A 12,437-nucleotide genomic window follows, 5' to 3' on the forward strand; every position below is an offset into this window, starting at 1 on the left:
GCCTCTTATACAGTTATAGTCTCATGCCTGCTGGGGCTGCAGTCATCCAAGGGCTCAGCTGGGCTGGGTGTCCAAGATGGCTCAGTCACATTGCTGGTAGTTGATAGTAGTCGTCTGCTGAGACCTCATCTAGACTTTCCATTGGCATACCTACATGTGGCTCTCCAGCATGGCAGTCTCAGGGTAGTCAAACTGCCTTTTATTTTGTTTCTCCCAGCAAGTATCCTTAGGGAACATGTGGAAGTTGCATGATGTCTTCTAACTTAGCCTCCAAAGTTACGTAGCATCTCTTCTGCTGCACTAGCCTGGTGATGAGTGAGTCACTAAAATCACTATGGTATCCAATATCTTGCATTCATGTCTTAAAACCACCATAAATGCTTACTATATGTCAAGGATGTTTTATATGCTTTACATGCAGTAACTCATTTCATTCTTATTAAAAACTCCATAAGGTAGGTAGTCTTATTACTTTTACTTTAATGAAGAGGAAACTGAGGCAGAAAGGCAACTTCCCACCATCACACTCCATTAGTTGTATTTGAATCCATTGAATCTGGCCCCAGAGCCCATGCTTTTAACTACTATCCTACGCCACCTCTACCTAGAGCTGTGAGTCCTGTTACATTTGGTTAAACTGTCATGTACATTGTTGTTGTTGTTAGGTTCTGTGGCATCAATTCAGACTCATAGTGACCCTTTGTACAACAGAATGAAACACTGCCAGGTTCTGCACCATCCTCAAAATTGTTCCTATATTTGAGCTCATTGTTGTTGTCACTGTGTCAATCTAGCTCACGAGGGTTTTCTTCTTTTTCATTGACCCTGAAGCATAATGTCCTTCTCCAGGGACTTGTCCCTCCTGATGGCATGTCCAGAGTATCTGTGCGGTCATATACATAATCATTTTTTCATTCATGATTACGATCATGCAATCTCCCCTAACACATTGAAACCATGTGGCACAATGGTGTTTCTTTGCATATGCTATTTCTTCTCCCTGGTATACTTTTCTTCCAATTATTCACCTATTTATATCATTTATCTTCAGGTCTTTTAGAGGTCTTCTCTGATCATCCAACTCCAGGTTGAGGACATCTACTACGGGCACACATGCAATGTGTGCTTATGAAGTTATAACTTTTGTCATTATACTTTGTAATTTGCCTGTTGTCCCGACTATGCCCACCACTGGACTCTAAGTTACCCGAGGTCAGAGACATTATTCTGTTCACTAATACATTTCTAGCATTGAGCACAGTGCCTGGTATGCGTAATATGTTCAGTAAGTTCAAACCCATCTCTCACACTCACACTCACTCTTCATATACAGTTACCACATATTTCTCGCACATAAATACAGTCCTTAAGACAGTCTCCTGACACATATCCATCACATTCACTCTTGTCCACACATGCTTATGACTTATTCCTCATTCCATGCTTATTCCTTATTCTACTGTCACATTCCTCACACACACAATCACTGTAACACAGCTCTAATTCTCAATCACTGTCACGTACGGTTTTTTCACACAACCATGGTCACCGTCTGTACTCTTTAAACACGACAGTTACTCTCCTACAAGTTAAGATGACAACAGCTCTATTTCTCACCCATACGCCATCACATACTGTACTTTTTATCTGCACAATCCCTGACATATACCATTATGGCCACACATTGTTTTACTGTCTTCTTCCCGCAGCCATTCTCACCCGCACCCACGCTCTTACGTACATACAGCCCAGGGATAAAAGAGGCACATCCGTGGGGGTCAGAAGCCTCGTCAACTCCCAAATCTCAGCCTCAGGCCACTGCGGCCCCGCCCCGGCCCCGCCCCCTCATGCATATGCAGCACCTCAGCATATCAGCACGGCCCCCAGACGGCCATTTGTAGCGGCGCTGGAGGCTGCGTTCGGCAGGCGCTGCGAAGACGAGTAGAGAAGCGTGCCCCTCGCCGCTGCCTCCTCTGGCCCCTGTGGACGCCCCGCTTCTCCGCGTCTCCGGCGGAACCGGGCCAGCCCCGGGTGCCGAGCTGCCGTGCGGACCGACCCTCCCAGCAGTTCCCGGCGCCGGGGACCCCCGCCCGGCCGCTCGCTCGCAGCCCGCCGGCCGCACACGTCCCCGGAGCCGGGCCTAAGGCGAACGGCGGCTTGGTGCGGCCGGGCAGGGCTCGGCGGCGTCCCCATGGCTGCGGCCAGCTGGCGGGACGGCTCCGGCCAGGAGAAGTACCGGCTCGTCGTGGTCGGCGGGGGCGGCGTGGGCAAGTCGGCGCTCACCATCCAGTTTATCCAGGTGCCTGAAGCGGGCCTGCCGGGGGCGCCGGGGCGGCGGCGGGTGGGGGCTCGCGCTACCTGTGGCGGGGCGGGCGCCGCAACACCGCCCTGGAGGCGCCGCGTGGGGGCCGGGGCCGGGCCGGGGGCGGGCGCAGGGCCGGCTCTGCCCTTCTGCTCTGCGGCCGCGGCGCCGCGCTCCTGCCCGCCCGGCGGGCGACGGGGTCGACGTTCCGGGAGTCGGGCTTCTCAGGAATGTGGCCGGGAGGGCGGAGCTGGCCGGCTGGGAAGCGCCGATCCACCTTATCGCTCCGGCGCGGGCCGGAGCCCTCCGGTAGAGGCAGCGCCGCTGAGCCCGGCTTCCTGCTCCGAGCGTCCTCGCGTCGGCCGTGAGGCTGGAACCCAGCGCTGGTTTTCCAGCCGCTACCGGGCTGCCTCCGGCGCCGTGCTTGGGATCGCGGTGGCAACTTGGCCACCGCTCTGCGTGGTCTCTGAGTTTCACCGCGCTAGCTGCCCCGGAGCTGCCCAGTTCAAACAGTGTGTTTTTCTTTGTGTGTGTGTGCTTTTAAGTTATCTGTTAGGTAATATGTTCGGGGGGTAGTGTATGATAATACCCCAGGGAAATGGTGGCTTCGAGGAAGTTAAAAATGTTCTCCGATAGGCGTGAGACCACTTCCTAGGAATGCCTGATGCCTTCCTGCTTCTCCCTGTGCCAAGGTGAAGTTTGGGCTGGGTCAGGTTAAGGGGTGACTGAGTCGTGCATTCTGTGCTCTAACCATCCTTTCCCCCACCCCCAACCCTCTCTTGCTACAGGCCAGAAGTCAAAGGTTGTGGTAAAGAAAACCAACCAACCAACCCGTTGCTGTTGAGTCGATTGCTTGCGTCTCACAGCGACCCTATAGGACAGGGTAGAGCTGCCCCATAGAGTTTCCAAGGAGCGCCTGATGGATTCCAGCTGCCAACCTTTTGGTTAGCAGCCATAGCTCTTAACCACTATGCCACCAGGGTTTCTGTGGTAAAGAAAAGGGAGGTGGAATTCTCCTTTCTTAGAATTTCATCTAGGTTAAAAAGGTTAAGTGATCTCTTTGGGATTTTTAAAAAGAGTAACCCAGGTATCTTTCTGCTTTTGTCCATCTAGTAGGTGTGGCATATTCTGATAGAGAACGAAGGTAGCCCGTTAAAACCGGTGAGAAATATATTCTTACTGTTAAGAGGCTTTGGTGAAATACTTATTTTATTTCTGGTTTCTGTTTCACCCCTTTGTCATCAGTTGGGGTACTTGAATATCCTATTTCATTTCACGTTTATACCAGTGCCCAGTGCCGTCGAGTCGATTCCGACTCCTAGCCACGTTTATAGTGACGTTAAAATACAGTGTACTGTAGCATAAATGACTGTTAACCTTTCACATTGACTAAAAGAGCAATGATTTAAAAAAATAAATAAAAATTGCTGCTGTAATATTCCAAGGGATTAAAAACTGCTGCTTAAAACCTTTGTATCCAGGAAAAGAGAATGTTTATGCAACGAGCATTTACGGTAGGCTCTTTAGTGGGTTAAAAAAAATCACACTAAGAGGCGAGATTGGTTTAAGTTGAGTAGGCTGTGGAATCAGGGATGCTGTCCTGTTTCCCTAGGACCCAAAGAGGCTTTAAGTAACAGATAGCAAAGCAAAACAATTTATAGCTAACCTTTTCTCTGGAGACTATAGTCTGATGGTTAGCGTTGTGAGGGAGGACTGGGAGAATGAATAATCCTGGGCTCCAGCGTTGATAAATAGGGTTATCTAAAAGATTTGAACCACAAATATTAACTTTTTTGGGAAGGTATTATCTGAATGTATTTAAATATGCAACCTGATTATTTTAATTAAGATATCAGAACTTTCTGTTCTGGAAAATAGTATTAGAAATCACGAAACTAATGGTCATTGCTGTTTTCCTAACGATTTTCTGGAATTTGTTGAGACAATCCCTGCTTTATGAATAGTGCTGTACCTCAGTGCCAAAAAAAAGAAACCCGTTGCAGTTGAGTTGATTCCTACTCATTGCGACCGTATAAGAACAGAATAGAACTGCCCATAGGGTTTCCAAGGAGCACCTGGTGAATTTGAACTGCCGACCTTTTGGTTAGCAGCGGTAGCTCTTAACCACTACACCACCAGGGTTTATCTAGGTGCTCTAGATGGTATAAAAGAAGTAAAAGGGGCATGTATGCCTGATAAGGACATGGATATATACATAGGGAAGGAGAGTGAACTGTTAGTCACATACTTGAGCTCTGTATTTCGCTCTGTTATTTACTGGCTGTGAGAACGTCACCAAGATATTCAGCCTCTCTGAGCCTTAATTTTCTCATCAGTAAAATGGGTCTGATTATACATTCTTTATAACCCTTTAAATTATGGGAAAGTTCTTAGCATTGTGTCTTGCACATAGTAAGTGCTCAGTTAGTGGTAGCTGTTATATCAATAGTATATGTATGTAGTACCGTAACACACATATGCGATGGGAATTCAGAATCAGGGAGAAGTCAGTTTGGGAAGAGTTAATAGGAGTACCATGTATGCTTAGTGGTGAGGAGAGTAGATATGTCATTTGTAAGAATGGGAGAGTCTGGTCTTAGCTTGGAGAGAGGAGACAGGCTAGGGGTAGGGAGTGTGATAGACAGGCAGCTTGGGGCCAGTAAAGGTGAGGAACGTGGGCTTTGAAGTTGAGACTTTCTGGACAGGCAGGAGCCAGACCACCTGGATGGAGTCCAGCTCTCCCACTTGCTGCATGTATAATCTTGTTGTTAGGTGCCATGAAGTTGTTTTTGACCCACGGCGACTCTGTGCGACAGAGTAGGACTGCCCCGTAGGGTTTTCTTGGCTGTGATCTTTTACTGGAGCAGATCGTCAGGCTTCTTCTGCGGAGCCGCTGGGTAGGTTTGAACTGCAAACCTTTCTGATAGCAGCTGAGCGCTTAACCATTGCACCACCAGGGCTCCTTAGTGTACACTTAGGCAAATTATTTAACCTCTCTGTACCTCAGGTTTTCCCATCTGTAAACTGAGGAAATACAAAGTACCACATACAGTCATTGTGAAAATAAAATTAGTTAACATATGTCAAGGGCTTAGAACAATGTCTAGTGCATAGTAAGGCTACATATGATGTTGTTGGTCAATCTTAGATGACGGAGCTAAGGTGACTTGTTTATCATCTGTATTTACTAGAACCCACTTCCGTCGAGTAGAGCTACTGTATTTACTAGAGCCACTGTCTTAGTTCTGCTATAATAGAAATGTAATGGCTTTAACAAAGAAAAATTTATTTCTTCACAGTAAAGTAGGCTAAAAGTACAAATTTCGGGTGTCAGCTCCAGGGAAAGGCTTTCTCTCTCTGTCAGCCTTTTTATCAATCTTCTATCAGGTTAGGAGCTTCTCCGCTCAGACTCCGGGTCCAAAGGACGTGCTCCGCTCCCAGCACTGCTCTCTTGGTGGTATGAGGCCCCCTTCTCTGCTCCTTTCCCTTTCCTTTTATCTCTTTAGAGATAAAAGGTGGTGCAGGCCACGCCCCAGGGAAACTCCCTTAACATTGGATCAGGGATGTGACCTGGGTAAGGGTGGTGTTACAATCCCACCCTAATCCTCTTTAACTTAAAATTATAATCACAAAATGGAGGACAACCACAGGATACTGGGAATCACAGCCCAGCCAAACTGATAGACACGTGTTTGGGGGAACATAATTCAATCCATGACATTCCACCCTTCGGCCCCCCCATCACATTCTTGCAACATACAAAACACATTCATCACATCATATCATAGCAAAAGTCTTAACTCTAAGTCCAAAATCCAAAAATTCCACTTCGTCTGTGAAATCTAGCATAAGAGTTATCTGCTTCCAAAGGTGCAATGGCAGAACAGGCACAAGCTAGACATTTCCGTTACAAACGGGAAAAACTGGAGGAAAAGCAAGGATAATAGGCACCAAGCAAGTCAGCAGAACACATTACATTAGCCCTCAAGGCTTTGAAAATAATCTTCTTCTCTCTGAGACAATTTACACAATGGCCCTGCCCTCCAGATTCTAGGCATTGACCACACTCTCCAGATTCTGAGTGGAGGCTTCTCAGCCCTAGGCTTCAGCTCCGCCTTCAGGCCCACTGGGACAGCAACTCTACTCCCTCAGCTTTAGGTGCACCATTCTCCTAGTCCATCTGGGTGGCAGCTTCACCCTTAGAAACACCAGAGGCCATAGTTCCACCCTTTGAAATCTCAGAGGTCCTGGCCATATTTTATGAGGCTGAGGCAGCTCGGATTCTTGAGTTTTTTGTCTCTTCAGCTCCTGCTTCCTGTTTTTTTTGGCCTCTCAGCTCTTTGGGCCTCATGCCCTCATCTGTCCTGCTGGGGCAAATGTTCCAAAGCTCTGTAGCTCCACCGATAAGTGCCCGGAGGCACCCCACTCCGCTAGGAAGCCTCTTGCGCACAGGTACTCAGCTCTCTCCCTTCATGGGCCAGCTCTAGCGCTCTCTGGCAGTGGTCCCTAGTTCTGCTGCTGCCGGTGGTTCTCTGCTGCCATAGGTCCTCTGCTGCTGCTGGTCCTCTGCCGCTGCTGCTCCTCTATCCATTCACAGTTTCAAACTGCTCCCACATTTTCGGTATCTGTTAGAGCAGCACCCTGCTTTCTTAGTACCAATTTATGTCTTAGTTATCTAGTGCTGCTGTAACAGAAATACAAGTAGATGGCTTTAACAAATTTATTTCTTCACAGTAAAGTAGGCTAAAAGTCCAGATTCGGGCCGTTGGCTGCAGGGGAACACTTTCTGTCAGCCTCCTCATTGATCTTCGCCCGGACTAAGAGTTCTCCGCACAGGGACCCTGGGTCCAAAGGACGCACTCTGTTCCTGGCACTGCTCTCTTGCTGGTATAAGGTCCCCCTTTCTCCTCATTTCCCTTTTCTTTTATCTCTTGAGAGATAAAAGGTGATGCAGGCCACACCCCAAGGAAACTCCCTTTACATTGCATAAGGGATGTGACCTGGGTCAGGGTGGTGTTACAGTTCCACCCTAATACTCTTTAACCTAATATTATAATCACAAAATTGAGGATAACCACACAATACTGGGAATCATGGCTCAGCCAAATTGGTACACACATGTTTTGGGGGGTCATAATTGAATCCATGACAACCACTATTGTCTGACTCCTAGAAAATTGATTTTGCTGTGATTGTCTAACAGTAGTAAGTGCAGGAAGAAGAGGCAGCAGAAGGCTAATCACCTTAGCAAGTGGAAGTTGGTTCTCTTTGTAGGAAATTAAAACCAAGCCAAACCCATTGCCCTCCAGTGTATTCTGACTCGTAGATACCCTGTAGAACAGAGTAGAACTGTTTCATAGGGTTTCTAAGACTGTAACCCTTACTGAAGTTGGCTGCTTTTAAGACTCCTTTAATAACAGAATTTTTGCAGTTTCCGTACGTATTTTTCTATTATGAATCTTGACCTAAAAAATGTAAACAACAAATTTGGGAATGTAGAACTTAAAAACAAGGTTACCTCTCGCACTGACTTTCTTTGACCTTAGATTTAGTTGTTACCTATGCATATTTTTATTTTCCCCTTTTGTGTATTGCAACTTGAGGCTTGAGTTTTTTTTTTTTTTTCAGTTCTTTCAGCTTAAGAAATGCTGAGTGTGTTCTTCCCTTTTGGTTTTCTATCTCCAGGTCTTTGCACGTGTCATCATATTACTTTGCCTTCTCTACTTTGCCTTCTCGAGCTGCCCTTTGAAATCTTCTGTTCAGCTCTTTTACTTCATCATTTTTTCCTTTTGCTTTAGTTACTTGACGTTTAAGAGGAAGTTTCAGAGTCTCTTCTGCCATCTATTTAGGTCTTTGCTTTCTCTCATGTCTTTAATGATACCTTGCTTTCTTCATATGTGATGTCCTTGCACAACGTGTCTGGTCTTCCGTCATTCGTGTTCAACGCATCAAATCTATTCTTGAGATGGTCTCTAAATTCAGGTGGGATATGATCAAGGCTGTACTTTTGCTCTCATGGACTTGTTCTAATTTTCTTCAGTTTCAGCTTGAACTTGCATACGAGTAGTTGATGGTCTGATGTGCAGTGGGTCCCTGGCCTTATTCTGACTGATGATATTGAGCTTTTCCATCGTCTCTTTCCACAGATGTAGTCGATTTGATTCCTGTGTACTCCATCTGGCGAGGTCCATGTGTATAGTCACTGCTTATGTTGTTGAAAAAAGGTATTTGCAATGAAGAAGTTGCTGGTCTTGCAAAATTCTGTCCTGCAATCTCCAGCATCATTTCCGCTACCAAGGCCATATTTTCCAACTAGTGATCCTTTTTCTTTGTTTCCAGCATTCACATTCCATTATCAATGCATCCTGATTGCATGTTCGATCAATTTCAGACTGCAGAAGTTGGTAAAAATCTTCAGTTTCTTCATCTTTGGCCTTAGTAGTCACTATACCAAAAAGAGTTGGTCAGTGTTCAGCCATTTCAGGAAGTAACATATAATCAGGAACTGATGGTACTGAAGGAAGAAATACAAGCTACATTGAAGGCAGTGGTGAAAAACAAGGCTCTGGGAATTGATGGAATAGCAGTTGAGATGTTTCAACAAATGGATACAACACAGGAGGTGCTCACTTGTCTATGCCAAGAAATTTGGAAGACAGCTACCTGGCCAGCTGACTGGAAGAGATCCATATTTATGCCTATTCCTGAGAAAGGTGATCCATCTGAATGTGGAAATTAAAAAAAAAAATTATTAATATCACATGCAAGCAAAATTTTGCTGAAGATCATTTAAGCACGGCTGCAGCAGTATATCATCAGGGAACTGCCAGAAATTCAGGCTGGATTCAGAAGAGGATGTGGAACCAGGGACATCATTGCCAATGTCAGATGGATCCTGGCTGAAAGGAGAGAATACCAGAAGGATGTTTACCTGTGTTTATTGACTAGACAAAGGCATTTGACTGTGTGGATCATAACAAATTATAGATAGCATTAGGAAGAATGGAAATTCCAGAACACTTAATTGTGTTCATGAGGAACCTGTACATAGATCAAGAGGCAGTTGTTTGGACAGAACGAGGGGATACTGAGTGGTTTAAAGTCAGGAAAAGCGTGCGTCAAGGTTGTATGCTTTTACCATACCTATTCAATCTGTATGGTGAGCAAATAACCCGAGAAACTGGACTCTATGAAGAAGAATGGGGCATTAGGATTGGAGGAAGACTCATTAACAACCTGCATTATGCAAATGACAAAACCTTGCTTGCTGAAACTGAAGAGGACTTGAAGCACTTAGTGATGAAGATGAAAGACCACAGCCTTCGGTATGGATTACACCTCAACATAAAACAAAAATCCTCACAACTGGACCAATAGGGCACATCATGATAAATGGAGAAAAGATTGAAGTTGTCAAGGATTTCCTCTTACTTGGATCCACAATCAACATCCATAGAAGCAGCAGTGAAGAATTCAAATGATGCATTGCATTGAGCAGATCTGCTGCGAAGGACCTCTTTAAAGTGTTGAAAAGTAAGATGTCACCTTGAAGACTAAGGTGCATCTGACCCAGGTCATGGATATTCAATCGCATCATATGCATGTGAAAGCTGGACAATGAATAATGAAGATGGAAGAAGAATTGATGCCTTTGAATTGTGGTGTTGGTGAAGAATATTGAATATTCTTCAATGGACTACGAAAAGAAGAAACAAATCTGTCTTGGAAGAAGTACAGCCAGAATGCTCCTTGGAAGCAAGGATGGCCAGACTGCATCTCACATAGTTTGGTCATGTTGTCAGGAAGGATCAGTCCCTGGAGAAGGACATCACCCTTGGTAATGTAGAGGGTCAGCAAAAAAGAGGAAGACCCTAGTGGCTGCAACAGTGGGCTCAAGTGTAGCAACAATTGGGAGGATGGCGCAGGATGGCAGTGTTTCATTCTGTTGTGCATAGGGTCGCTATAAGTCGGAACCGATGACGCCACGTAACAACAACAATGCATATAAGGAGCTGAAAATTTAGGAAGGTAATAATTACTTAATTGGGGTACCTTTTCCTCTTTGGAGTAGTCCTGGTGGTACAGTGGTTAAATGAATGGCTGCTAACCTAAAAGTCGGCGTTTTGAACCCACTAGCTGCTCCGTGGGAGAAAGATGTGGCAGTCTGCTTCTGTAAGGATTTATAGCCTTGGAAACACTATGAGGGCAGTTGTACTCTGTAATATAGGGTTGCTATGAGTTGGAATCAATTCGATGGCAATAGGTTTAATTTTTTTTTCTTTTCCTATTTAAAAATTAATATAAAGGACTATGAAATACATGTTAGTGATAAAAACGTATTAAGAATATACATGAAAGAACTGAAGAAAAAATTCAAGCCATGAGTTGCAATATTGAGAGATTCTTTGGGCAAGATATTGAATGACACAGGAAGCATCAAGGGAAGATGGAAAGGAATACACAGCGTCACTTTACCAAAAAGAATTGGTCAGCGTTAAACTATTTCAGGAGGAGATAGCATATGATGAAGAACCGATGGTACTGAAGGAAGAAGTCCAGCCTGCATTGAAGGCGTTGGTGAAAAACAGGGCTCCAAAATTGACAGAATACCAATTGAGATTTTTGAACAAACAGATGCAATGCTGGAAGCGCTCACTCTTCTATGCCAAGAAATTTGAAAGACAGCTACCTGGCCAACGGATTAGAAGCAATTCATATTTGTGCCCATTCTGAAGAAAGATGATCCAGCAGAATGTGGAAGTTATTGAACAATATCATTAATATCACATGCAAGTAAAGTTTTGCTGAAGGTAGTTAAAAAACTGTCGTGGCAGTACATTGACAGGGAACTGCCAGAAATTCTAGTTGGATTCAGAAAAGGATGTGAAACGAGGGATATGGTTGTTGATGTCATATGGATACTGGCTGAAAGCGGAGAATACCAGAAAGATGTTTATTTGTGTTTTATTGATTGTGCAAATGCATTCAACTGTGTGGATTGTAACAAATTATGGATAAGATTGGGAAGAATGGGAATTCCAGAACACTTAATTGTGCTCATGTGGAAACTGTACAAAGATTAACAGGCAGTCGTTGAAACTGAACAAGGAGATACTACATCAGGAAATATGTGTGTCAAGATTGTATCCTTTCACCATACTTACTCAATCAGTATGCTGAGCAAATAATCCTAGAAGCTGGACACTGTGAAGAAGAATGAGGCATTAGGATTGGAGGAAGATTTATTAAGCTGGACTCTGTGACGAACTGGGCATCAGGATTATAGGAAGACTTACTAACAACCTGTGTTACACAGATGACACAGCCTTGATTGCTGAAAGTGAGGATGATTTGAAGCACTTGTTGATGAAGACCAAAGACTATAGCCTTCAGTATGGATTACACCTCAACATAAAGAGAACTGTTCACAACTAGACCAGTAAGTAACATCATGATAAATGGAGAAAAGATTGAATTTGTCAAGGATTTCATTTTACTTGGATCCGTAATCAATGCCCATGGAAGTAGCAGTCAAGAAATCAAAGGACGTCTTGGCATTGTGCAAGTCTGCGCCAAGAGACTTCTTTAAAGTGTTAAAATGCAAAAATGTCACCTTGAGGACTAAGGTGCACCTAACCCAAACTGTGGTATTTTCAGTTGCCTCACATGCATGCAAAAACTGAACAATGAATAAGGAAGACCAGAGAAGAATTGATACCTTTGAATTATGGTGCTGGCAAAGAATATCGAATGTACCATAGAATATCAGAAGAGTGAACAAATCTGTCTTGGAACAGGTACAGCCAGAATGCACCTCAGGAGTGAGGATGATGAGACTGTCTTAAGTACTTTGGACATGTTATCAGGAGGCAGCAGTCCCTGGAGAAGGACATCATGCTTGATAAAGTAGAAGGTCATCAAAAAAGGAGACCCTCAGTGATATGGATTGGCAGAGTGACTGCAACAGTGGGCTCCAACATAGCATTGACTGTGAGGATTGGACAGGGTCAGGCATTGTTTCGTTCTATTGTACGTAGTGTCTTAATGACCCGGAAACACCTAACAACAAGAGAAACAACATAAATCAAAACTAAACTTGTTGCCTATGAGTCGCCTCCAACTTGGGTGTCCCCAA

General features: G+C 44.7%; 1 protein-coding gene across 1 annotated transcript in view; it reads left to right on the forward strand.

The window, feature by feature from the left end:
* The first annotated feature begins 2,166 nt into the window (after nt 1-2,166).
* The window catches only part of RRAS2 (RAS related 2), a 76,959-nt gene continuing 66,688 nt past the window's right edge, over nt 2,167-12,437 (forward strand). The window contains exon 1 of the mRNA XM_064288389.1: nt 2,167-2,299. Within this exon, the coding sequence (XP_064144459.1) occupies nt 2,192-2,299 (108 nt within the window). The 5' untranslated portion in view covers nt 2,167-2,191. The remainder of the gene's footprint in view (nt 2,300-12,437) is intronic.

Source organism: Loxodonta africana, chromosome 7 (genome assembly GCF_030014295.1).
Source record: "Loxodonta africana isolate mLoxAfr1 chromosome 7, mLoxAfr1.hap2, whole genome shotgun sequence".
NCBI classification, from domain to species: domain Eukaryota; kingdom Metazoa; phylum Chordata; class Mammalia; order Proboscidea; family Elephantidae; genus Loxodonta; species Loxodonta africana.